The sequence below is a fragment of the Elaeis guineensis genome, chromosome 14 (genome assembly GCF_000442705.2).
Source record: "Elaeis guineensis isolate ETL-2024a chromosome 14, EG11, whole genome shotgun sequence".
Classification (NCBI taxonomy): Eukaryota; Viridiplantae; Streptophyta; class Magnoliopsida; order Arecales; family Arecaceae; genus Elaeis; species Elaeis guineensis.
Window position 1 is genome coordinate 67,865,029 of NC_026006.2, and position 26,178 is coordinate 67,891,206.

At 40.4% G+C, this 26,178-nt stretch overlaps 2 protein-coding genes across 2 annotated transcripts; one reads left to right on the forward strand and one right to left on the reverse strand.

The window, feature by feature from the left end:
• Window positions 1-7,913: 7,913 nt before the first annotated feature.
• Window positions 7,914-11,777, forward strand: LOC105056950 (E3 ubiquitin-protein ligase XB3). Its single transcript, XM_010939339.4, has 8 exons — window positions 7,914-8,262; window positions 8,349-8,408; window positions 8,522-8,593; window positions 8,702-8,823; window positions 8,940-9,080; window positions 9,196-9,303; window positions 9,953-10,211; window positions 10,987-11,777. The coding sequence occupies exons 1-8, from the start codon at window positions 8,080-8,082 to the stop codon at window positions 11,359-11,361; spliced, it is 1,320 nt and encodes a 439-aa protein (XP_010937641.1). The 5' UTR covers window positions 7,914-8,079; the 3' UTR covers window positions 11,362-11,777.
• A 2,091-nt stretch (window positions 11,778-13,868) lies between these two features.
• On the reverse strand, window positions 13,869-15,781 carry LOC105056949 (uncharacterized). Its single transcript, XM_010939338.4, has 3 exons — window positions 15,277-15,781; window positions 14,994-15,143; window positions 13,869-14,655 (listed from the first exon to the last, which is right to left on the reverse strand). Exons 1-3 carry the CDS (start codon window positions 15,286-15,288, stop codon window positions 14,164-14,166), a joined length of 654 nt encoding a protein of 217 aa, XP_010937640.1. The 5' UTR covers window positions 15,289-15,781; the 3' UTR covers window positions 13,869-14,163.
• Window positions 15,782-26,178: the final 10,397 nt, after the last annotated feature.

The following is a 26,178-nucleotide window of genomic DNA, read 5'->3' on the forward strand; positions in this document are numbered from 1 at the left end:
TATAGTTACTTACTCTCCTAATAGTGATGCCCTTCTTCCTCTAAGTATTTAATTGCATTGATTGCCTCTTGGCTTTTACTTCTCGTTGTTTTTTAATTTCTAAAAATGGGTGCCGTGGTTTTACCAATTAGGCGGGCAAGAGGAGATGTTATTACGATCGAAGTAGGTCATGGCCTAATCAGAATCACCGTGATCGAAGTAGAATTATTGTGGCCGTGACAGTCGGCTATGGTAGGATCATTACGGTCGTGGCAATCGACCATGACAAAATTATTATGATCGACTAACATGACCGACTGATACGATCGACTGTCACAACCACTGACATGATCGACTGACATGACCAATTGCTATGACCGACTGACGATTATGGCCGACTGATTATTACGACCGAAACAGCATCTTCATTGCCGACTGCCACGGTCAATTGACATGGTCGACTATCATGACCCACTGACACGGTCGACTTCTATGACCGACCGTCATGACCGACTAACCATCATAGCCGACTGACCATCATGGCCAAAGCAATATCTTCATGGCCAACTACCTATCATGATCGACTGACCATCATGATCGAAGCAGCATCTTCATATCTGATTGACCATCATGGCTGACTGACCATCATCATGATCGAATCAGCATCATAATGACCAACTGTCTAATGGCTGACTGACCATCATGGCCAACTAACCACCTTGGCTGATTGATATGATCGATTGCCATGGCCGACCAACAAGATCGACTGACATGACCGACTGCCTAATCTACAATCATGATATCATAATCGTGGATAATAACTACATGCCATTAGTGGGTACAAACTGCCCACTAATTTCATGATTATGGTCCGATAATAGGGGTTATCCTTTAGTGTCATAGAAGGCGAGACTCCATGTGTCCAGCGGTTACACCCAAATTGTATATAAAGGGAGGTAAGGGAACAGCAATGGTAAGATAGATCTGGGCTAAAATTCTGCCGAATTCTACACTAAATATCTTATTCACCACTCCTCGCTGATTTAGGCATCGTAGGATTTCTGTCGAACACAATTCTGATCAGCGGATTTGTTTTGCAGTTGCTCTTCATCAAAGTCAGACACACTTGGAGATTGACCACAATAGATTAGTATGCTAGGTAGGAGGAGAAAATTCAATTATCATGACGAAAATGAGAGTCCAGAAAATTTCCACCAACTTCGTTGGCAATTTTTTCGTTGAAAAAATCTTCCACCTTCACTGGTAGAGCCCATATCCTCACATCCGGTCATTATCGCGGACGCTCAGCAATTCACTGCCTTAGTGCAGTAGAAAAAGATACTGACGTAAAGAGCTTTTTCATTCCAATCATGTTTATGTGTCCATGATTTGTCTTAGAAATTAACAAAGATGATTTTTGTATATTTTAAAAGTGTTAACAATTTGAGACATACATTAAGTAGTGGTTAATTTCTAAATGCTCGCGATCAATGGATCATCACGGAGTGCAGTGATCAATTCATTCGAGATTGGTGCACGGTTCACCTCCCTTGTGGGCATATGAGTCTTGGGTCTGTAATATAAGGATACTGAGATAAGGGTGTGGGTGGTTGTTAGAGAATAACTTACACTGAGCGCGACCAACATGAGAAACTATATGGATGTCTACTCACTCGTCAGTGGTCTTTTTGATGCTACAGTGGTATGAATGGTCATTTGACCTGCGGTGTCATTGGCTATTCGCAGCGAGGCTATTGGATTTGATTGCACATTTTCTTGGTCCCTAGCCATTCAGGTCCTTATTGTGTATGTTGGGTTCAGTAGGTTCTAGTTCGCTGTTTGGAGTAGGATGCACCTAGATGAATTCTATCGATCTTGGTAGAAAAGAAGAAGTCTTATGCGATTTGCGAAACAGAGTTCAGAAAATTTTTGACCAAAGCAAGTGTGAATACTGAAAAGAATTTTCACGAGATTCACAAATGAACTCAAATCGAACCAATCTAGCATATGACTGACAAGGGGGTCTAACGAGTTCTCTATAACCTCTGTCAAGTTAGAACTCACGATAGAAGGACTGGCTCGTACGATAACTGCACCAAGGGGTTCGTACTTTCATTCTACTGGATTGCCACTACATATTGTTAGGTGTTACTGATGGATCGTGGGACTCATCGGACGTCGTCTTGATGATCGATGGCCCTCGAAAGATAGAATTAAAAATATTTCAATCCATCGAAAAAAGTTTCAATGATATTGTGATGAAGATCATAATATATCTCACTACCGGATAGAATGGAACCTATAGGGTTACACATTAAGGGATTTAATCTCGAATTTGCCAATCGGACTTATGAAGTTCTATTTGGATTAGGATTTATTGAAATCCTATTAGGTTTATGAGAACTATGCTAGCACATGGTTAAACCTAATTCTTCTCGGGACTTCGATTTGATCAAGTCCATAGCCTTGAACCTAACCTAAATTCATTTGGATTTAATTAGGCTCTTAATTGTGAGCCCAAGAGAATTAGATAATGTCAATGAGTTGGCATAAATTATCCTAACATTATCTCTTCATTATCTCCTAATTATCTCTTCATTATCTCCTAATTATCTCTAACTGTGTGTGTGAAGTAGAAGGAAAGAATGGGTGGTGCCTTCCTTCATTTTTGGCAGGATCAAAGGCGCCAATCCCTAGGGTTTTGCAAGAGGGGCCCACCCCCTCTTATAGCTTGGCATGGAGGAGAGAGAGAGAGGGGCCACACTCTCTCTCTTGATCAAAACCCTAATGTGGGGCGCCAAGATTTGGCACCCCAACTACCTAACTTGTATTCCATGGGGTGCCCCTTATACCTACCTAAAGGGGCTGATAATATGCCAATTATATCTGATTTTATTGAGAATAAATCAGATTTAAAAGGTTGAGTATTCTTATGAGATAAGGATGTGCCTTTTTAAGATAATTGGATTCTTCTTATGAGTCAAGGTAGAGCTTATATAAAGAGAAGGTTTCTAGAGATTCTAAGAAGAATTTAGTGAAGAAAAAAAAAATCTCTCTCTCCCTTCTCCACACCTCCCCTCCTCTCTCTCTTCTCTTCTACGCTCAAGGGTTGGGCGTCCCACTTTCCACACGCCAAAAGGTAGAGGTGATTTTTCTTCAAGAGCGAAGAACGAGGAGAAGAAGAAGGCTGCAAATTAAGGAGTTAATCCTGCAGTCTAGATCAAAGAGTTGATCTAAGTTCTAAGACTGAGATTCTACTTGGAGAAGAAGAATCTACTATGAGAAGATCAGTTCAAGATTGATCCCAATAGATATCTGTAGAGGCCGGACATGTATGCGGCTCAAGCATCTACGAATCCATAATCATCGTTAGCGGTGAATATCTACCCGCATTGAAGTATTGAGATTCGATCTCATATTTATTTTTAAATTTTAGATTATATATATGTTTTTCTCCTAAACTTGGGTAGGATTAGATATGATCTTATGCATGTGGGGTTAAAGGGTTTAACCTATTTGTTTTCCGCTGTGATCAAAAAGAGTTTTGAAATATATACATGCTAGCTACCCGATTTACTAACAGGAGGCAGTTCATAGCCTCCAGCAAATACAGCCAACAATCGATGGTGGCGCAACCTCAATGATAGTCTCATCGGTAGGATGGGCCATACCACTTAGCCCATCACTCTCAATGCACCGATCGCTGCTTATTTTCTCCCCCCAAAGTTGATAAAGGAAAATGACGATGTTCTTTTTTCCCTCATGCAATGAAAGTTCTACTCCTAGGTGCTCTCTCTGAGAGGATTTCCAGTATGTGGACAACTATGAGCGGAAGCTCCAGGAGCTAGATCACCAAATTAAAAGGCTACAAAACAACTAAGCGATGAGACTTTGGAGGGCAGACGATTCGTAAAGCTTCTCCAAATGATGAATCGATCGTGATCTATGATTTGAAAAGTTTCTCCAAACGATGAATCGATAGTGATCTACAAATCGAAAAGTTTTTCCAAACGACGAATCGATCATGATCTACGATTCAGAAAGCTCTTCTCAAACGATGACTATATTCCTCTATAACGAAACGACCTATGACAATGTTTCGATTGAACGGCACAATGAACGATAATATTTCTCTATGACGGAACGATTGTCCCTCGGACATGGAATGTCAATAATCTACAAATATCTTCAATTATTTAGTCAACTCTTATTCGATTGACTAAGGAATCCACATTCCGAAAGAAAAATAATGAGTCAACAGCTCATCCGACGACTGTACAATTCAATGATAAATACGAGCTTCGGCTCAAGCTCTGAGGAGCCAAAGCAAAAAAATATCGATCTTGGATTGAGATAAGTTCCAAGAGGATCAAAATACCGACTCGATTATGGTCAAATGGAAGAATATGCCCACTCGACTATGATCGGATGGAACAGTATATGGTCAAATGGAAGAATATGCCGACTCGACTATGATCGGATGGAACAATATGCCGACTCGACTATGATTGGATGGAATAATATACCGACTTCTGCTGACAACCAAAACGACCACAGAATCGAGGCTCGAAATCATGATGGAAGATATGCTGACTCCTATCATCCAACGTGTCATGCCACCTTGGACTTAAAAGGGGGGGCAACTATTGGGATAGTTAGATTTGCTCCCCTCAATTCTAGATCGGCCCCTTGCTCCACACCTATGTAAGAAGAGCCAAGAGATCCCAAGAGGGGAGGCTCTGGAAGGAAATAAAATTTTACGATTCAACTCTCATAAGATAAGGTTCTAACACCTTCATCAGTCATCCCATTTTTTTTTCTAAGTCTACAGGTCATGGTGAAACTAGAGTCATCATAGCTGAAACATAATCATTACGGCCGACTGCCACAGCTAACTGATACAGCCTACTGCCATGACCGACTGACATGACCCACTGACACACCGACTGACACGATGGACTGTCACAACCGACTGATATGGCCAACTGACCATCATAGCCGAAGTAGCATCTTCATGGTCGATTGCCTAATGGCCAACTGCTACGATCAATTGATATAGCCGACTGACATGACCGACTGATACAGCCGACTGCCATAACGACTAATACGGTCGACTGCCATGGCCGACTGACACGATTGACTACCATGACCGACTGACATAGTCGGTTGCCATGGCCAACTGACCATCATGACCGAAGCAGCATCTTTATGGCCGACTGTCTAATGACCGATTGATTATCATGGCCGATTGACCATCATCACGACCGAACCAGCATCATAATGGCCGACTGACCATCGTAGCCGACTGACATGATCGATTGCCATGGCTGACTAATACGGTCGACTGACATGATCGATTGTCATGGCTGACTAATACGGCCGATTGATATGACCAACTGCCTAATTTATAATCACGATACCACAATCATGGGTAATAACTATATTCCACGATCATTAGTGGGCATAAATTATCCACTAACTCCATGATTATGATCCGATAATAGGAGTTAATTATCCTTTAGTGCCATAAAAAATAGGACTACACGTGTTCAGCGGTTATACCCGAATTGTCTATAAAGGAGAGATAAGAAATAGCAATGGTAAGACAAATCTGGGCTAAAACTCTGTCGAATTCTATACTAAATATCTTGTTCACCACTCTCCACTGACTTAGGCATCGGAGGATCTCCGTCAGATATAATTTCGGTCAGTAAATTTATTTTGCAGGTTGCTCTTCATCGAAGTCAGGTGCACTCGAAAATTGACTACAATAGTAAATTTTTTCAAGTATCATTTTTCGAAGTAATTTTTTTATTAATTAAATATAATAAAAATTATTTTTTTATAATTATTTTTTAAGATAAATAATTTTTAAAAAATTACCCTAATCAAATGGACCCCATTGAGAGCACGGTTCGAAGTATTTGGGAAAGTGAGGATAGCATTAAGAGTTATAAGGTTGCCTCTATGGTATTCTTTTAATCTTTTCCTATACCTAATTACAAGCATGTTTCTTCATAGTTGTATTATTTTGTTAACAAAAAAATGCTGTCACGATAAAATTTATCATATGAATGAAGGAAAATTGATAAAAGTTAAAATCCAACCATGGCCTTTATGATGGTTCTTCGAGTCATGGGCATTTCATTAAACATAAATTTATCTTTAAATCAGCAAGATGGCTTTCTTTTCATCAAGGAAAAAGTTCAATTTTTATCGTAGTCGTACATCAACAACTTTATCTTTTTTTAATTACCATGTGTCTCTTGACACCCTTGCTACGGTGGCCTAGTCAAGCCGGCACTTATCATGGCAGCCTTTTGACCTTTTCCTCGTGTTCTTAGATGGCCAATAAAGCAAGTTAAAGGAGAGATTAAAGAACAATTAAGAAGCGTTTGGCTTTTCTCTTTCAAGTTATATATTCTTTGATCCTGTTTCCTGGAGCAAGGATCTCCACATGAACCTAAACAATTTGAGTCCGCTTTGGCATGCAAATTGGATGGTAGCAGTACCATCGTATCTTTTCTTTTCTTTCTTTTTTTTTTTTTAAGTAAAGATAACACCTAGCTGTAAGGATCACTCGATCCTTGTGCACTAAGGGTGGTGAAAAAAAAAAAAACCAAAATGTATTATTTGCTATAGAATAGTAATGGATAATGGAATTGAATTACGGCTTTTTTTTTAATTTATTCTTTTAAGAGCGAGAATGGTGCTTTTTTTTTTTTTTCTCTTTGCTGTAAACGGGCGGTCCAAATACAGTGGGAAGGGCGCAATAATTGGAGGCACGAGATCTGACGTCTGAACGGCTCAAAAGGTCTCTATTCGGTAAACAATTCACGAAAAGGTCCGTAGAAAACGAATGGGACCGCGTGGAAACTCGGGATTAAGTGGTTGGACTTTTGAGGTTGGAGACTTCCAAGTACTCCTCCTCCCCTCGTCTCTCAATAGATCCGGTCGCTCCTAAAATATCCGACGGCTATGCCTCACTACGTTTAATTAATAGGTGGACCACCTCCACTGGACCAGTCCACGTATGGATGGTGGATAACAGGCATCTTGAATTGTTTAAAAATGAAGAGGGGCAATGTGGTGAGTGGCTATTGGACTGGTCTACTGGACTTTGTCCATCCAATAGTTAGACCTCACCAGCCCGATTTCCATCCGGTGCACCCGCTCAAGTGCTTGTGGCCACCCTTTGTGAGAATAAATTAAAATTTAGAGACCAGCTCCCATGCAGCAGAAAAAAATACTCATAATATATATTTTATTTTCCAAATGTTGCTGATTTGGTGGTAGAGGTGGGTCAAACACTCTTTCTTTTTTAAATAATTATTGAAAAAATAATATAATTTTTTTTCCCAAAGAAAACGGACTCCAAAAAAATTTTGCAAGTTATACTTTATTTACTTTCTCACCTGCAATACCTTGCGTATTGAGATATCAATTAATATAATATATTATTTTTTTTATTCATTCATCAATAAACCAAGTAGATTATCATTCATCAATAAATGGAATAAATTTTCAAATTCGTAAATTTTTACATGAAAGTCATGAATATTCAACAAATAAAAGTTAAGTGGACGGGCTTCTTTATTTTTCTTCTTTTTTTTATTTTTTTTCCATTTCATTTGCTTTAGTTTTATCCTATCTTTCTCTTTTATATTTTACATTAATCTGCCAAATGGTATTTTTCAGTTGAAATCTAGATTTATTCTATATCTAAATAGATTTATTGTCCATGGCCAAAATGGTTTATAATCCCTCGTAATAGGTTAACCAGAATTAATCATCCCATAAACTTAAATATACTTATTTATTTTCTAAATCTGATTTTTTTGACGGAGAAAGGAATAGAGGTAACCTCACCAAGGCATGGTGAGCAGATCTTCATCTCCGATAAAGCAACTGTTATTTATTTCTGCTGCATCTTTGAAAACCCCCGTACAACCCCACAGCTTCCCTTCCTGGTAGGCACGGTCGCTCTCCTCCCCGTCCCCTTTCCCACCACCTCCTCCTCCCTCCGCGAGCGGCGCACGCTAGGACCGGAGCGCGCCATTCGGGAGGTCGGGTCGCCGGAGCCGGAGAGGTGGGGGAGGGATGGGTCAGGAGCTCAGCTGCGCCAGATCGAGCCAGGAGCACGAGTTCTTCAGTGCCGTCCAAACCGGCGACTTGGAGGCTGTGGAGTCCGCCCTCCGCCGGGACCCCGACCTCCTCCACCAGACCACCATCTACGATCGCCTCTCTGCCCTCCACATCGCCGCCGCCAATGGTCGCGTCGAGGTTGGTCTCTCTCTCTCTCACCAGCCATGTTTGCTGGAATTTGGGTGATTTTCCGGTTTTGATCTCTGGATTTTGGATGCTTCAAGGTTCTTTCTATGTTGCTGGGTCGATATGTTAGCCCAAATGTCCTAAACCGGAACAAACAGGTGAGGAGATCACAAAAATCCAATCTTTTTATCGTTTTCTTTGTTTCTGCTGGTGATCTTTATGCATAAAGGCATGACCTTTGCCTGCCCTTTGTGTGATTTTCTGCTAAAAGACTCCCCTGATGCTGGCTACGATACACGGGAAGATTGCCTGCGTGCGAAAGCTTCTCCAAGCCGAGGCAAATGTATGCCAAATTTCTGCCTCATTCCCTATCTTCCCCACGTTTTCTATACCCCTGAAGTCGAGACCTTCGATGGAAATATTCATCTAGATTTACTTTTATTGGTGTTAGATCTTGATGTTTGATTCGTTGCATGGAAGAACATGCTTGCATTATGCTGCATATTACGGCCACTCGAATTGCTTGCAAGCGATCCTGTCGGCAGCTCAATCCACTTCTGTAGCTGATTCTTGGTGGGTTTTTCTTTACAGATCTTCCATTCACTGTTGGTTTGTGGCTATGTTAGATCAAGATCTTAAGCTTTTCGGATTCTTCCGATTATTCTCTCTGAATGTGTTTATGTTTTCAGGGGATTTGCTCGATTTGTAAATATTAGAGATGGGCATGGGGCGACTCCTTTGCACCTGGCGGCGAGGCAGAAACGGCCAAATTGCGTACATATTCTTTTAGACAGTGGTGCTCTTGTTTGTGCTTCGACTGGTGGGTATAGGTAAGTTCACAACTTCACCCTTTTCCCTCTTTGCGTGTGCCTGTTTTCATTGTTGGGGCTCCATGGTAGAGTCGTTGTGAAAGTAGCTACCAACTTAGTATGTCTCGAATTGCAGTTGCCCAGGAAGCACTCCTCTACACCTGGCGGCCCGCGGGGGATGCTTGGATTGTGTCCGGGAATTGCTTGCATGGGGAGCTGATCGGCTGCAAAGGGATGCATCTGGGTAAAGATTTTTTTTTTTCAACGCCATTGTGCCACTCAAATTGGAAAGTCTTAAGTTTGATTTCTTATTGTGCTAGCCTGGTGTTCCAATAAAAGTATGAACAAGTTATCATTAAGATTATTTTCAAGATGTCAAATTGCCTCTTCATTTCAAGATTTTCTCTAGGAGGAGTTTTAATTAGACTGTCTTGTTTTACCTGTCCTTCTTGGATCTACTCTGCAGATCTGGATCTCTTTAGGATCTCGACACTGGCAATGTTCCCAAACTCTATATAACATCTGTCTGTTGTTTTAGACTACTAGAACTGCCGAACCTTGAAATTTGCTGAATTGGTTGCTATTATGTGATCTTAAAAGCTATAGATTATTATCACGAGTGTTCTTTTCACCTTTTCTCATCCTACTCAGTTATGAGTCTTATAAAACCTTTTTCTAAAAAATAATTCTTTATGAATTTTACTAATCCCAATCCTATGTCTTGCTTGAATCACTAATTCATTGAAATGATCATTCTAACTATCAGGTTTTGAATTTGGAGAGCTCTTTTAACAGATATGATATAATTGATGATATGTTGAGGAAGATTTCTTCTCTGTTGTCTTTTTTTTAAAAAAAAAAAAAAAAAACTTTACGGTGGTTGGCATCTGTAGGAGAATACCATATGCTGTTGCTGTAAAGCGAAACCATGGAGCATGTGCAGCCCTACTAGATCCAACATCTGCAGAGCCTCTGGTTTGGCCTTCGCCATTAAAGTTCATCAGTGAGTTGGATCGAGATGCAAAGTCTCTGTTAGAGGCGGCTTTGATGGAAGCTAACAGGGAAAGGGAGAAAAAGATCTTGAAGGGGACAGCATATTCCTTGCCATCCCCTGCACATTCAGATGATGGAATTGATGATGATATCTCCGAGGTAGCCTATTATCCATGCTTTTAGTTTCATTCTGAATCAAATGATGACCTATTCCCTTCTTAATAGATCAGTAATGACGACAATTTTACTATGATGCAATAATGATGCATGTTGGTTGATAGACTTTCCTAGTCATCTTTAGTGGTAGGTGTGTTGTGTTTGAGGTGATGATGACACTTATGTTGCTTCAGATTCTCGCAAACTTATCATCCTGTATGAATGGAGCTGAAGGATTTATACTTTTTATTGTTTCTGATCTGCAAGAATATTTAAGGTGGACAACTTCATGATGCCACTACCCGTAACTGAACATGCAACAGCTGTGATTATAGTGGCTGTGGTGCATGACTTGTGCCTTGTGCTCTCTTCCGGCGAGATGTAATACTTTGACCATGGAATGAAAAGAATATGTGATACTTATTTTGGGCCACCACTTCCAGAGGTGATGCGGATCAGGCCAAGGGCAGTAGCACGATGCTTCTGACCACCCAACCCATAATCAACTATATGACTACTGCCTCACAATATATAATGCTAACTATTTCATAATAATGTGCTGAATTCATTTAATACACAAGATACATTTAGCTGCCCTGATTTCAGCTTCTTTTTTAATTGTAATTGATGAAGTATGATGTTTATCTGTATGCATCACGACTTCATGATAGAAAAATCAAATACAGTCGTCTAGTCTTGCCATCGATACTTTATTAGTGAATTGCTCTTTTTCACACCGAGACAAATATTTGATTCATCTGGTAAAAATTTCATGCAGACAAGTGAGAGCGAGCTCTGCTGTATCTGCTTCGACCAAATCTGCACCATCGAGGTCCAAGACTGTGGGCACCGGATGTGCGCACACTGCACATTGGCTCTATGCTGTCATAACAAGCCCAATCCCACAACCTTGTGCCCACCAGCTCCAGCTTGCCCCTTCTGCCGCAGCAACATAGCCCGGCTGGTGGTGGCCAAGGCCAAGGATGAGGGAGACAAGGGCAGCTCAAAGCTAAGGCGGTCGAGGAGATCTTGGAATTTCAGCGAGGGAAGCAGCAGCTTCAAAGGCCTATCTTCTGCTATGGGATCATTCGGAAAGATGGGCCGTGGTTCCGGACGGATCGCCGATAGTAATGATATGGTGGACAAGCCTTAACACCCCCAATACACGAAAGCTTAATTATTTTGGGGAACCCTGATCAGATCATCTTGAAGCGGTCCTTTGCCTTTGCGTAGATTCTCACATTCTAGAAGGCAAAAGCAGAGACGTTCCTTTGCAGTTTCTGGCTTGGTTATTGGGTACTTGTAGCAAGACTGAATACTGTAGTGCTTTTGGCAAGTCTCCGGGAGGTTATGTCTACTCTGCTGATGAGAGAGATCGTAGTTTGTATTTTTTGAGAACTGATGCCCATGATGGGATCTCAGCTAGTGGTTGCATTATAAACCTCCAGAACCACCGATTAGTTTTTCTTTGGAGGGTAGAGAATTTGTATTCCTGCCTGTCTACTTTTGCAACATCAGAGATATATGTAGGAAGTATTCATTTAAAAGACTTATAAACTCTTTGGCTCACATGTGTCTTCTACGATATAATTGAGCATCGGAATGGGGCTCCACTGTTCGTGGTCCATGTAGCTTTGCATCGCTCTCGTCTGGTCTGTTGTGTCACTTGGCTTTCCTCCGCTCTATGTCCCAAAACTGGCTGTTGAGGTGGTTGGACTGTTGTGGGATCCCGTGGAGGATGTGGTCACTGGGCCAAACCTAAGGATGTCTCTATTATTTAAATAGAGCCTGCCACCTAACCAAGTTGCCGACGGGCATTCAAATGTGGTGGGTTCCATCAGCCTTCTACCGGATAAATGCTTTCTGCGCGAGAGAGAGATGGGCTGATGGTATTGGATTGACGTGGTCTGGAGTGGGGCCCAGTTGCCGCGTGAAGGAAGGGTAAACATAAAAGTAAAAGATAAATAAAAAATAATAATAAAAAAAAAAAGAAGAGAAACTCATCATAAAAGTCCAAGTGACAGTTGTTAAGCTCTCCCTATCACATTGATGTTGTTTGCTCATGGAAGCAATATTAACCATAGGTGGCGGATCGCAAGCTTTAGATCCCAAATCCCTCAAAATATCTAGTTAACCGGTCAACCTCACCATTATAACTTAAAGATGAGGTTTCGCCGAGCCCTCCTGTCCTCTCTTTCACCAACTGGAAGTACCTAGTAAACCACCTGAAATTGACGAAGCAGTGGCAGCATGTGAACATGAACGGATCAATGCTCAACACCATGGCTACTTATCATATATGATCATATCTTTCTTTCATGGAAATAAAGTTTTCTTCATTTTTTTTTGGTAGAAGAAATAAAGTTTTAATTAGCCAAACATATTTATATCTAATCATCGGACTGCTAGTTTAATGAACAACGAACTTAGTGAGAAAAATGTATCTATTTTTTTTTTTTTTTCAATCTAAAAGGACTGTTCTGCACAATGTGTGCAGATAAAGAGCTCTAAATATATGAATACTGTAAGAATTTTATAAGATACGAGCATCCATCATTTTTATCCATGCTTTTATGTGGAAAAGAGATTTAGGTAAGATCTTTTGGGTTGTAAAGAAATTCGTCGAAGAAAGTTGTTAGAATTTGCTAAAAAATTTGAAGTATATGGTAATATTTTATCGGTTGTGAAACCCTGACCTTTATCCAATCCATTATGAGATTGGTATTAAATAGCAAATGAACCTTGGATTCTTTTTCGATCTATCAAAATCTGACACTTGTTTACATTATCGAGCTGTCCAACAGCCTGTCGCAAACTTGAACAGATTGGATTGTGCAAGATCTGCCGCGGCCCCTAATATATGCACAAAAAAGAGATGCCCAAGGTTTGTGATCGACATATCTAACGTGCCACATGGAATTCCGAGCCTCAGTTTTTCTTAGGAGATTTTTGGGAGCCGATCAAGATTCAAGATGCAGCGAGTAGGTGGATCAGTCCATACGCCATTGCTTTGGACCCGGCAGCTCGATCGGTAAAACCTATGACCTCAGGATCATGAAATTAGAACATCCAGGCCTAAAGGTGGGTCTAACGACTAAGACTGCATGAGTCGACTTCTCCAATTTCTGGGATGGCAATACGTCAGGTATAAGTTGTGTAGATCATTATTTGTATCCACTCTTCTGTTACCTTGGAGTAGGATAGGGTTGATAGAGTTAGATAGGATGAGTTGAATACGTTGAGTAAAATTATAAAAATCAATTTTTTTTCTTACAAATCAAATAAATAAATAAATAAAATTTTAAATAAATATTAGTACTTTACATAATATTAAATAAAATAATAATCAAAAGATATAGGACATAATAAATCAAATTTTCAGCAACAATGGGAATGTAACAAATAAAAATACTATTTTTTAATGAAAGATGCTTTGGAATTGTACTTTTTTTTTTCCGAAACTATATATATATATATATAATTTAGAGACCGGAAAAACAGCCACTACCAATTTATTGACAGACACAAACTCAATATATTTAAAATTCAAGAAACATTGCTTCTAAATAGAAAACTTCCCTCCATCTCTAATCAAGGATATGTCACAAAAATCAATCTGGATATGTCATAATCCTACAGCCATCTGCATAATGTAATAAGGAAGTCAATGTACAGAGTCTAGTTTTATACTGCTTGCCCAATTACATCCAAAGAACTAGGTGCCATGGAAAATAAGACAAACAACGAGAATCTTTTTATTACTTGGACTCATTGAAGAAGGTTTTCTCAGCAAAGAGGAATAAGGCTCAGATCTAAAGAAATAATAAAGGATGCCTCTTTCAGCCACCTTCTCAGAGGGCTTCCACAACCGAGGTGTTTCTAGCCAAGAACATAGAACTGAGAACTCAAATTATAGAACATCACGAAATGGAGGTTGGCTAGTCGATGCCCACCTTCAATGACCGGAACGACCACCCATACATGGAAACATCAATGCAAGACAGCAGCCATCGTCATGGCCTAGGCTTCTGGTAGAATTTGATTTCTTCACATCTCCAACCAGTGCCAGAGCTCCATTTCCATCAACTTGAGGTGGAACAATAAGGCCATTTGCAAGAAGAGAGTTGGCCTCTGCATTAGACTGGTCTTCAGGCAAACCATCAAGTTCATACGTAAGAGGACCTCTGTCCCTCCTGTGGGCATTACCAGCCCTTCTCTCCACCTCAAGAAAATGGCCAAGGGATGGAGCATTGCCGGCCACCACACGTTTAAGCCGAGCCTTTATGCAGAAAGAGAACCAAGTCTTGTTCTTCTGGCTGTTCTTCCCTCTTGTGGTGTCTTGCTTCCTACTCCTTTTGAGAGACCTACGAGACAGCTCAAAAATGCTTGTAATTCCAATAAGGCTGCCAAGTGTGATGCTCCGGTCATGGAAGAAAGATGCGGTGGACTGCAACCAGAGATGTTGAACTATGTTAAATAACAAATCAGTTACCAGAGATGTTGAACTCTGTTCATCAGTTCATCTTGCTGAATACTCAATAACCAGTTTAGTTGTGACCAAGATCTAATAATATCTTCTTATAATTGTCCTACACAAACTTTGGTGCAAGTCCTGCTCAAATGAGTGCACGTTTGACCCCATATCCATAAAGGGAGAATCGCATGTGGATGCGCTTAGTTTGGTCATGATATAATGATTTAGCCGTTCCATGTTATAATTTGATAAAGAAAGATTGATAAGATGAAAGAAGAACAAATATTTGGAACTCTAGGTAAGTGTCTTACATCTGTATCCAAATCTGATGAAGTAATAGAAGACGGACTCGGGGAACCAGAGACGAGAGTAGTGAAGGAAAGAGAGCCAGAAAAGTCAAGGTTCCTGATTAGACCAACCCTCACATTCAATGGCTGCAGTCCCAGAGGCCACCCTCCTCCCTGTCATCGAGTCAATGAACAGAAAGTCAGAAAAATAAACATTAGACGCCCAAAATGACACCGTTGCCTGAATGGAAGAACAGAAGGAAGACTAGTATGAGAGCATGCAGAGAAATCTAAAGACACGTACTACCTGTTGAGCCATTTTCTTCACCACTCAGGCTGTCGAGCCGCTGAGTTATATCAAGTCACTTCGTAGAACCAACCCAGTTCATTGGCCGAGCCGAAAGAAGGCTCAGTCGAAGAACATAGGGACATAAGCTTCTGAAATAGTAGAAAGAGAGATCCTTCCGATCTATCTATAGACCCTGCGTTCTTGCTGTTTGTTAACAGAAAATAAAAGAAGGAAAAAAGGGGAAAGTTTAAGTAAGAGAAGACAAGGGAGGGGCATCAAATGCCATGCCTCGGTCCTGGTCCATCTTTTCTTCTCCAGGACAAGAAAATCTCCATCAGCTTGTAAATTCTTGCTCGGTAAAAGATGACGGAGCACGGGGCCGTGATGATAACTAGAGCTCTGTTTGAAGACTGTAGAGGCCTCTAGCCTCAAGGAAAAGAATATAGTCGACCAAAGCTACAGGTTCTAAAAGAACTGCTCGCCTGCCAAATCCTACAGCGCCCACATGATGAGAGAGAAATCCACCACCAGCGATTGCGCCAACCATTCCGACCGGACCTACATGGCCACAACGAGCGCCATGCGTTGGGCCAGACCCTGAGAATGCTCAACAAGTTCCAGACTTTTGTTTTGGACGGGTCTCGGCAGTGGGGCTACCGGGTACTTTTGCAATCTAACGGTAGGAAAAAGGTCATACATCCAACATTGGTTCTTTGTTTTGGGCATATCATGTTAAAAGAACCACCACTAGCTACCAAGCCTGTTGCCAAATAGCAACATCACCATCCACTAACAAAAAGCTGATCCACATTGTTTCAAGTGATAACAAGCACAGGATTTATCCATTGAAGACATGATCTTTGGATGACAATCTTGCTCACCGACGCCTTCTTGGGATTGGGGCCAAGTATTCTGAAGCTGGAGAGTTTTGAGAGGAAATATAAGACTTCAATTTGAATTTCATAGTTTATGAGTGAAAAGTGATAAAAAGCGTGTAGATCATTGAATATTGTTTTAGGCATGTGCATCTCATTTTGGAAGCAAAGCTTATGGATGAAAAGAAAACACTGAAAAATGTGAACCTTTTAGGATGTCCATTTTATGCTTGGGTCAATGATCATTGGCACGATGGGGAAAAGAAAACGACCATTAGTGCTCAAACCAGTTACTACTGAGTGCTTGCATCCACCATGACATGCAGATCAGAAGAAATAAAATAAGTTACAGTAGGTATTTAGAGGCTAGTTAGTAATTTATGAATGAGAAGCTTAGCCTTTGGGACGGTGGAGCAAAATAATTTCAGGCTTTAAACGGTTCATATATAATTTCTTTTAAGCTGATCTAGAGAGCATGGAGCTGGATGTGGGGAAAAAACAACAACATATTTTCTTCCAAACAATAGAAAAAAAACCAAAATAAAGGCTTTACAAAGACTAACCTACACAAAAAAAAAAAAAAAAAAAAATGGCGCAGAAAAAAATGTTGAGAAACATATGTGACAAAAAAAAAAAAAAACAATCTCAAGACAATATAAGCTTCATCTAACAAATCACAAAAGTAAAATATGATTTTTAAAAAAAAACAATATATGCAAAGAATTAGAAACGCCAGAATATTTTCCTTGAGAAAGGGCATGAAGAATTACGGAATTATGTTTGCCCAACACCATGCGCGTCAGCAATGCAATACTAATGTTTATTTTCCCCGGAGAAAGACTGCAATACTATATAAATTACCAAAATAAGAAGACTGCGATAATAATCGAATGAAAAAAAAAGAAACAGAGCTGCATGCAATTTGTCGACTCCTTTCATAGCCATTAATGTTTGTGGAACAAGCCAGGCAAAAAGAAAAAAAGAAAAAAAAAAAAAAAAAGGTTTGTGGCTTGATCTTCCCGATCCAGTGATGTGAAAGAAAGCAAGAATCCAATAAAGGAAAAAGAGGATGCTTCACCGGACCTACAGATTACCGAGTGCTTTGAGCCTCTAGTCTTTATCACACGTTTTCAATTTTCTAATGGCCCTCGGCCCACAATGTTTAACGCTACATCTAAATCCAGACCCCCCCACCCCCCAACTTTTTTTTTTTTTTTTTTTGAGTAAATCTAAATCTAGACTTAATTGGTTGATTTGTTTTTATCCCATTAAGCCACATAAGATTAAGCATTAGCTAAGAGATTTCCCACACTTAAGTGCCAGGACATATCATTATCCCTTCTTTATGCCACCACATCCTACAAGAAGCAGGAGAGTGCAGTCAAGAAGAAAATATTTGTTGATGGGCTCCCAATATATTAAGGTAGAGAAATTCTATGTACACCGTGAGCGGTACAAAATTGTGCACACCACCCGTGATGATTGATTCACGCATGGAATCGAGTGCGACGAGCGAAAATTTTTTTTTTTCTTAACCCTATGGGAAACTGATCACCACGGATGGTGCGTGCACTGGATGGATTCAAAACCCAGTGGGCCGAGTTAGTCATCCTACCCCAACCCACATGCCCCCTCGGGACGAGGGCGGCCCAGTTGCGAACCAGCCCACCTTGCCCAAACTAGAAACGTGCCCGTGGGCGGCCCAATTGCAAGAAGAGAGTAACAACTCTCCATTGTAACAGGTTTTCAGCAAAGATTACACAGCCTCCTTGACCTCTAGAAAGAATTCCAACCTTTTGGATCAACTTCCCTGGAGTTAGAAGGGGAGAAACAGAGGCCAACGATCTGGAGGGGAGATAAAGGAAAAGCCAAAAGGTCCTTGAACAGTGCCGGTGCAGTTTTGATTTTGTACCAGATTTTAGCATGCTCGGACAGAGAACAACCCTCGTAAAGATTGGACCGAAGGTTGAACAGGAGAAGAACCTCATGAGCCACAGCTGAAAGAGAAGAAGCTTGCTTGTTGAGGAATATTCTACCATTTTTCTCGTTCCAACAGCACCACGTAAGTGCTCCAATTAGCATAAGAGCCACAGGCCTGTCCGATTTAGAGAAATTCCGCTTTATCCGGACCGTGCAGAGTTCTTCAAAGGAAGGTAACAGCCCGAGTAGATTGCAGATAGCTCTCCAGATAGCGGTGAAGAAAGGACGGGTGCAGGGACGGGTGTGATGGTGAAAACACTACGAAAGTGAGGAATCACTGGTTAGGTTACCGGCCTAATGGAAACCCGACTCCGATCTACTCGAATATTGTGACTTCGAAGCACCAATTCTCCTCGATAGGGTACCAAACAAGAAGGCAATGATTTGTCGGGGAAAAGTTCTTAAGAAAATCTCATTCTTTATACGTTGTGCTCTTGTTAATAGGATTCCCATAGACTCTGAAATGCAGAAGCTTAGGGTTAACTTGTCTCCTACTTGTAATTCCTGTGAGAAATGTCGATGTGAGACATCGGACAACATCTTGTTGTGCAGCAGCACAGCACAGACAGTGTTCTAATTTTAGCAACGTCTTGAAGGTGGCTGCAGCTCACAGCGACACAGTTATCACAAGATTTTATCTGCTGTCTTAGAGATGGGGGATACCACACAAAAAATTTAGGATACAAAGAACATCACAAAAAACATTCTTCTTTCGGTTCTTGGGGACTGACCCTGAGACCAATTCCTCCTTCGAGCCTTTTTTTTTCTTCAATAAGAGCCGACATTGCTCAGAGCATTCCGTTCGGCGAAGCATCTGGATAATGGAATGAAACGTGGTATACCCGAAAGCCCTAAGAAATGCATGGGCAAGAGGGTTGGACAAACCCCAAAAGAAGTGATCCAAAAATGGATTACGGCCAAATTCTGTGCCAGATTGGAAGGACACTAATGAAATGCTCACCCCAAGCATGCTTATTTATACGCCCCTTTAGTCTCTCCGCAGAAGCTTTCGGAAAGCTCGATTGAAAGTATTCAATTCAGTGCTAGACTTGATTATGTCAACAGTCTCACAAGGGCTTTGGCAAAAAAATACCACCACCTAAATCCCTTCCAATTTTCCTACCCAATACAAAGCGAGTGTTGATCTTGTTTTTCCAGCAGAGCCAAAGGAAACACTTCACTCTTAATGGAGCTTTGATTTTTGGGTTGATTTGCCAAGTTTCAAAATTTTATCGGCATCTCTTGTTGAGGAACCTTAGAAGACCTGATGAAAATGGTGTGCATGAGATTCCTCATGGGTTTTTGTTCAAAATTATGACACGTTCAGACTACACTACAGAGATCTGTGAGTGGCTTGGTTTCAGTATTGTGATGCAGACGGTAGCATGTTATGTTTTTCTTGTAGTGGCAGCTCTTATAATGACTAATTTTGCTCTTGCGAACCGCCTGCCGAATATTAATCTCTTTCATGTTCCAACATACATGCACATGCCCCATGCCTCACATGTCATGCATGTTATCAAACAGTTCTACATGTACATTTTTCAGTTCAGCGCTCCATAATGGATGGTCATATACCACCATTATAATATCACATTAATCTTCTGCACACTATACAGAGATGACTTTATTTTTCAAAGTTCATATTATAGAAAGAGATTGAATGGATTGACTTTGCATACTCTTAATCAAGCTTTGGTTAATCAGGCCATCAGCTGTTTTGCTGGTCAGTCTTGTGGCTCCAACTTCTTTACACCTGCTGCTTTCCCTGCAGTTATTTGATGGGAGGCAAAAAAAAAAAAGGAAGAACTAGGTATCCATGGTGCTGGGTCAAACCTCCTCTACTCTTAAGATCCACTCGATCATGGAACCTTGTCAGTCATAGTTTAGTATTTCTGTTTCAATGAGTTTGTATTTCTGGAACTTTCTGTACCAAGCAAAATTGTCAGTTGTTTATACCCTCGACTGCTTATCATTTCTTTTTATGAAACAGTTTTTGATGAGTAATTCGAATCCCAGGATTTCAATCGATCGATCCTCTTGATGAGTATTTTTTTTGATATTTTTAATCCCCAATATGATGTCAATAATATTTTGTCAAAAATTCAAGCATGCTTAATACCATGAATTCATTCGCGGCTCTTCTCACTGGTGGTTGTATATGCCAAATGTCGAAGGCATTATACCTTCCTGTTTCATTTGGAGGAACTGGAGGATAGCAAATTCTGTCCCATGTTCCAACCATGAGAACAGTTGTTATCAAGGGAATATTTATGAGTGCTAGAAAAGCTTGTTGCATCGTCAATTTTGGGTCTTGCCACTGTCGACTGCAAGACCTGTCAGTCCTCGTTTTGATTGGCAAGGCTGTTAATTCTGTACATTTATATCTTGAACATTGATCGAATGAGAACTGCTGTGTGGCAGGATTCCTAAGACTCTTTTCTATTTTTGTTATCGGCAGGGAAGATTTATCTTGGATGGTGAGCATATGAATATGGGCTGCTTTCTTACAAGATGACATATATTTCTAGAAAAATTAATGAAATTGTTGATTGGATAGCGAAATATGTGGCAACTCAAACAAAAACTATGAACTATATTATCATATATTTCTTTTATTTTTTGTTATATTTTATTTGCTGATTCATATGAATATATTTTCTCTAGATTGGTGTAAATGGAATCTGACTTCATCAGAAAAGCAACAAACAATATCTGATCCAATAAATCCGGATATCATTAGTCCTACATTGATTATAAATCAAAAAAAATTTTAAATTACATGAGATAAAATTTTCTCTCTCTCGTGAGACCCCGCACTATAATAGTCACAAGCCCTCGACTTCATTTTGTATTGTCTGAGGTTTAGATCATTCATCCTTTGTCTTCTTCCCTGCATATTATTGCTCGAAAAGAAAGCAAATTTCTTTTAAAAAGGCTTATATAGCTCAAAAAGCAAGAAAGCAACAACAACACGACCCCACCCCCTTCGTTTCTGTGTATGAGTTTTATCCTCTTATTTCTTATTTTCAATCTGGCGGCATAGATGCTAAAGCTTGAGAACTTGTACGACCCGTATTTTGCTTGTAAAGTCGAACACTTGATGCATGCAAAGCCACAAAAGAACAAACCTTTTTCTCCCAGAAGAAAAAATCGAAAAATTTGAAGCAACTTTCTTAATCTTACTAAGACCCATTCCATCTCTCCCAGGCTATATCCAACTCAATGGAAAAGGGCAAGATGGAACGGAACCAAAAGAAGAAAGAGGACACACCTCAACCAACCAAAGACACAAGCCTCACGACAGAATACGAGAAGAGTAGAGATCTTCTCCACTGCTGGTACTTCGCCTACAGAAACTTCTGCCTTCTAGATCAGATTCCAAAGGCAAGAAAGCAGCACCAAATTTTGCTTATAAGAGACAACCAACGGAAAATAATCGAAGAAAGAGTACGGATGAACATATACAATTCCAAGACACCAACACCGGATCCATGTCAGATACGCAGCACAAACGCAACCAAACCAAAACCATGTCTATATATCAATAGATTCGCTTACTAGAACTAATACACGTACGGAAGAGTCATCTGTAGGCGGTCGCATCTCCTTTGGCCTTCTTCTTCCTCGGGCTGAGATCGTCGAAATCGGGGCACGGATGCGATCCAATCTCGATGCGGCGACGCACACGACCGGTCCCTGACTTGATTCCTATGCACTGCCGTCGTTTTCGCATCTTGGGCTTCTTCGGTGCGGGCGGGCATTGGATGGCTGGCGGAATTCTATTTGTGGGAGACGTCGGAGTTTGATAACCGTCATCATCATTGTTGTCGCCCTCGGCAGCCACCGCTTCTCCTTGTTTCTCCTTCGTATTTATTTGGTTCTCTGAAGAAGAAAAAGGTGGAGGAATGGCGTTATCTTCTTGTTTTTGTTCTATGGCTACCGCTGATCTGTGTGTGTTTTCTAACTCATCTGGGGTTCCTAAGATGGGCCTCCTCGATATGAACTCTATTGGGATGAGTTTAGAAGAGATCCTGTGGGACTGGGACGTGCCGGAGAAAGAGACGTTGTCGAATTCGGAATACATGAGGAGAGATCGAGAGGAGATTGTTTTTGGGAAAAAAAAAAACAAAAGAGGAGAAAGAAGAGAAGGAGACGTTGATCTATCTCTCCACTTGCTGGCCCTTTGTCTCCTTTTATAACCCCTTGACTCTTTGGGAGTTTCATTCACAATCCAACAGGGGCGAGAGACCTCATCTCTCTCTCTCTCTCTCTCTCGACAATTTCTATCTTTATCAGGCGTACCTCTTTTGCTTTTAGAACGAAAGACAGCAAAAAAAAAGGGTGAACCGGACAAAATAGAGAGTGCTGTTGCAGGTAGTGGACAAGATTACCACTATTCATGGATATCTCGCAGCACTTTATGTTTCTTTTTATTTAGGGTTTTTTTTTTTTTACACGTAGCAGTATCGAGTATTATTTATGATATTGTAGTAACATAATTTTTATAAGAGTGTGAGGTTTGATAATGTGGTTGTACTTTAAATTGGGAAAAAAAAAAAAAAAAAGATCAATGTTGGCAGGATGGAAGCTGAAACAAATCAGATTGACCGATATTTTTTATTTTATTTTTAATAAATTAATTTTAGGGATCAAAGTAGATCATATAGCAACCACACAACATATATACATTATTGTAAAGTATCGACCATCCTGTTTATCTTTTTTTTTTATATATATTTATCTTTTCTTCTTTGTTGCATATGTAATCTTGCATTGCATTATGTGCGAGTATATTACTCAATTTTGTTGTCAATACCAATTTGTTCAAAACAACTTCCATATATCTTATTTTTGTTACACATGGCCATTCTTCAGCACTTTATTTATTTTTCTCCTCCAATAAAGATCTAAATTTTTACTAAACTAGCTTAATCTAGGTGCAGAGAAGATCCTCTTTCAAGACTATATATATTGTTGGAGTGACAAGTTCCGCAAGTATATCTTAAGATCGACATTCTCATGTCGATTATGTATGAAAGAAATGTGAAAGCAACTCTCTATTCCATCGATCTCTCTTCCCTCTATGGATAGCTACTCGGGGATTTCCCATAAGATTGCCTATGCATGATGAAGGACACGGATGAATGGCCAAAATGAAACAAACATTTTTTTGGGGGCCCTCCTGCTTTTTCTCTTCATTTGTCATGGTTTGTTGGTTAAATGATCAGGTTAAAAGGATTAGAAACAAGCAACATGTCCTATAATCCAGCCTGTAAGTTTCATGAGAAAAACTAATGATAACCCTTGACCAATGAATTCATCTAATCCCTTGTTGGCCTTTTCTCCTCTCCCTTTTCGATCTATATCCATATCCATGGGCCTGGATGCATAGATCGATGCACATGGTTTGCCTCACAGGGACCACATTTCCCAGTCTTTTGGCCGGCCCCTTTTGCCGATCCCGGAGCATGCAAGCAGCTGGGACTTTAGGTGGGAAGCTTTGGTGCGTGTACCGCACCCTCTCTCTTTTCGAACCGGTCACAGGCCCCAGGCAGTTGGCAAAAGGGACGGGGGCGACCACAGGTTGGCTTCACGGGTCCCCGTTAAGGACACATGCATGCCCAGGCGAGAAACAGGCTTTCCACCGTTGCAACAGCAGACCTCATCACTTTCGTGCTACATAACTAGACACAAAGTAAGCTATAGTCCTCATCCGAATTCAAGTAGCACGAACTATAAAGTGTTCGTGAAAAAAATATTTGCTCCATAAAAAATGTTATGTTAAATGAAATATTTTTTTAGTTAAATCGGATCATCCAAATAAGTTACATCCAAAAATATCATAAAGCAAAAAAAAAAAAAAAAATCCTGAAAAAGATCTAGGGACCATCCCCACATCCATTTATAAGAGATCTCGTTATGGCCGCAGCATAGACTGCCATAGTATTTGCCTCTCAGAAAATATATCCAATAGTGAGCAAAATCGAGATGCCTCACAAAAGAAGATGACAGCTATATATCTACGCACACCTCTATATTCAGGACACCACCCCATTTGAGCCGCATGGAGCATATACTTTGCTGTTTAAAAACTATATACAAGACTATAATAAGTTGGAAATCTCTCTCAAATAAACCACTGCTCCAGTGTGGAGCTCTCCATTTCTCCACTTTGTGGCATGCTGTACAATGGCAGTCGAAAGAGGAGCGGCTGGAAGATTCCACTTTTTCATTTACATGGAATGTTGAGGTATACTGCAAGAACAACTTTACATCCGATCAAAACAGAAAGGTTCTTCAAGGCTATATAACCGACGCACGAAACCCAGAGGCTTTCGCAGGTAGGTAGCGCTGCAAAGTGTAAACATAATGCCCCACGTTAACCCACGATAATTCCACATCATATGTAGGGGTATTATCGCTCTCTACAGCACCACATGGTTCACAATTTGAATTTTTTTAAATATGTGGACGAGATAAGAGTAACTAAATGAGAGGGTCTTCATTAACATGGAGAGAGAAAAACTGGTTCTGCAAGGCCGGTTGGTAGAATGCTTATTGGCAACATAGATACGATGGAATTTGGGAACCGATGATCTGGATTGGAGTAAGTGGTAAGGGCAGCAAGGTCCCGAAGGAGTACCAAAAAAAAAGGTCCTGAAGGAGTGAACAAGGGAAAAAAAGGACTATATAGCAAATTCTAATGTTTTGTGTTGCATGCTGCAAATGAATTGAGATGAGATTGTTGTCAGATGAGGAGATAAATATACCCAAAATGATCAAAAATTGTTGATAGATGGGAGGGGAACAGGGCATGGGGAATGCATGGTTTTCATCAGTATAGAGATAAGAGTTGCCTATCCACTTTAGCAGGCAAAACACAGATACCCACAGACCTTTAGATGAAATCATTGCAACACTCATGGCCAACCCATTTTCCCATACCTTGATGATTTTGTCCCCATCTTAAGCCATCATAATCTTCCAAGTATAGCAATCATCCTAAGCAATTCAAAATTCCCTTCTCCCTCCAACACCACTCAGGCCCTTTTATATTTTACATGGGGGACTAATCCTCTTCTCTCTTTGCTCTCTTCATCCTCCTGCACGCCTAATAATGCATCCATTTTTTTTTGGGACAGACGTATCACCGCTTGTGGATTATAGGAACTTTAAGGTAATTTTCAAAAGACCATAGAATAGTTGTAGTGCACCTGCAGACTTCCACCAAAAAGTCATCCTTTGTCGGGACCACGGGAAATAAAGACTAATTTCTTGCGTTTGGCCACGGTTGCTTCTTCCTCCACAGTGTCCCCTACATAGCATGTGTCAAACAGTAATTGCTATCAACATGGCCCCTGCCGTGAAAACAAACCGTTAATTTTAAACTCCTAGAAAGGTTGATTACCTTTGGCCATTGTCAAATTTATTGCAAGGAGAAGGAAGAACAACTCATCGTCTGCATGAATGACAAGTATCGATTACCAATCTCAGTGAAAGAAAGAATGATATTAGTGACAGCAATAGAGAAAGAGAATGATGATGATCTCGAGATTAATAGAAGCAATAAAAAAAGGAGAAATGGAACCTTGGTGGTGGTGGAGACAATGGCAGTACCCAGACAATAAAGTTACGAGGCAATTCAATCTAAAGCAGAAATGTTCATCAAATTAGCACTCGAGATCCAATTAGTTAAACGATTCTTTTCTCTACATTGATGATAATCCAACTTAAGGCGGCTAAACATTAATAACTTTTCTTTCACATGGGTTCATATGCAAATAAACTTAAATTCAAGAAAATATTCAGGGATGATATACAAAATTATTGATTAAGGAGATGCAAAGATTTTAGAATTTATGAGGCAGATCGCACATTTCCATATATTCATGGTACATCTCCATAGACACGAGCTGCGTGCATACTTCCAAGCAACCTAGTGGCTTAGATTGGAGTTCAACAAAGAGCCTGCCGAGAAGTTTAGGAAACCAGCATCCAGGCTGATACGTTTCAATCATAAATGGACTCGTCCTCCAACTTATCTAGTTGTCTCTTTTCCCCA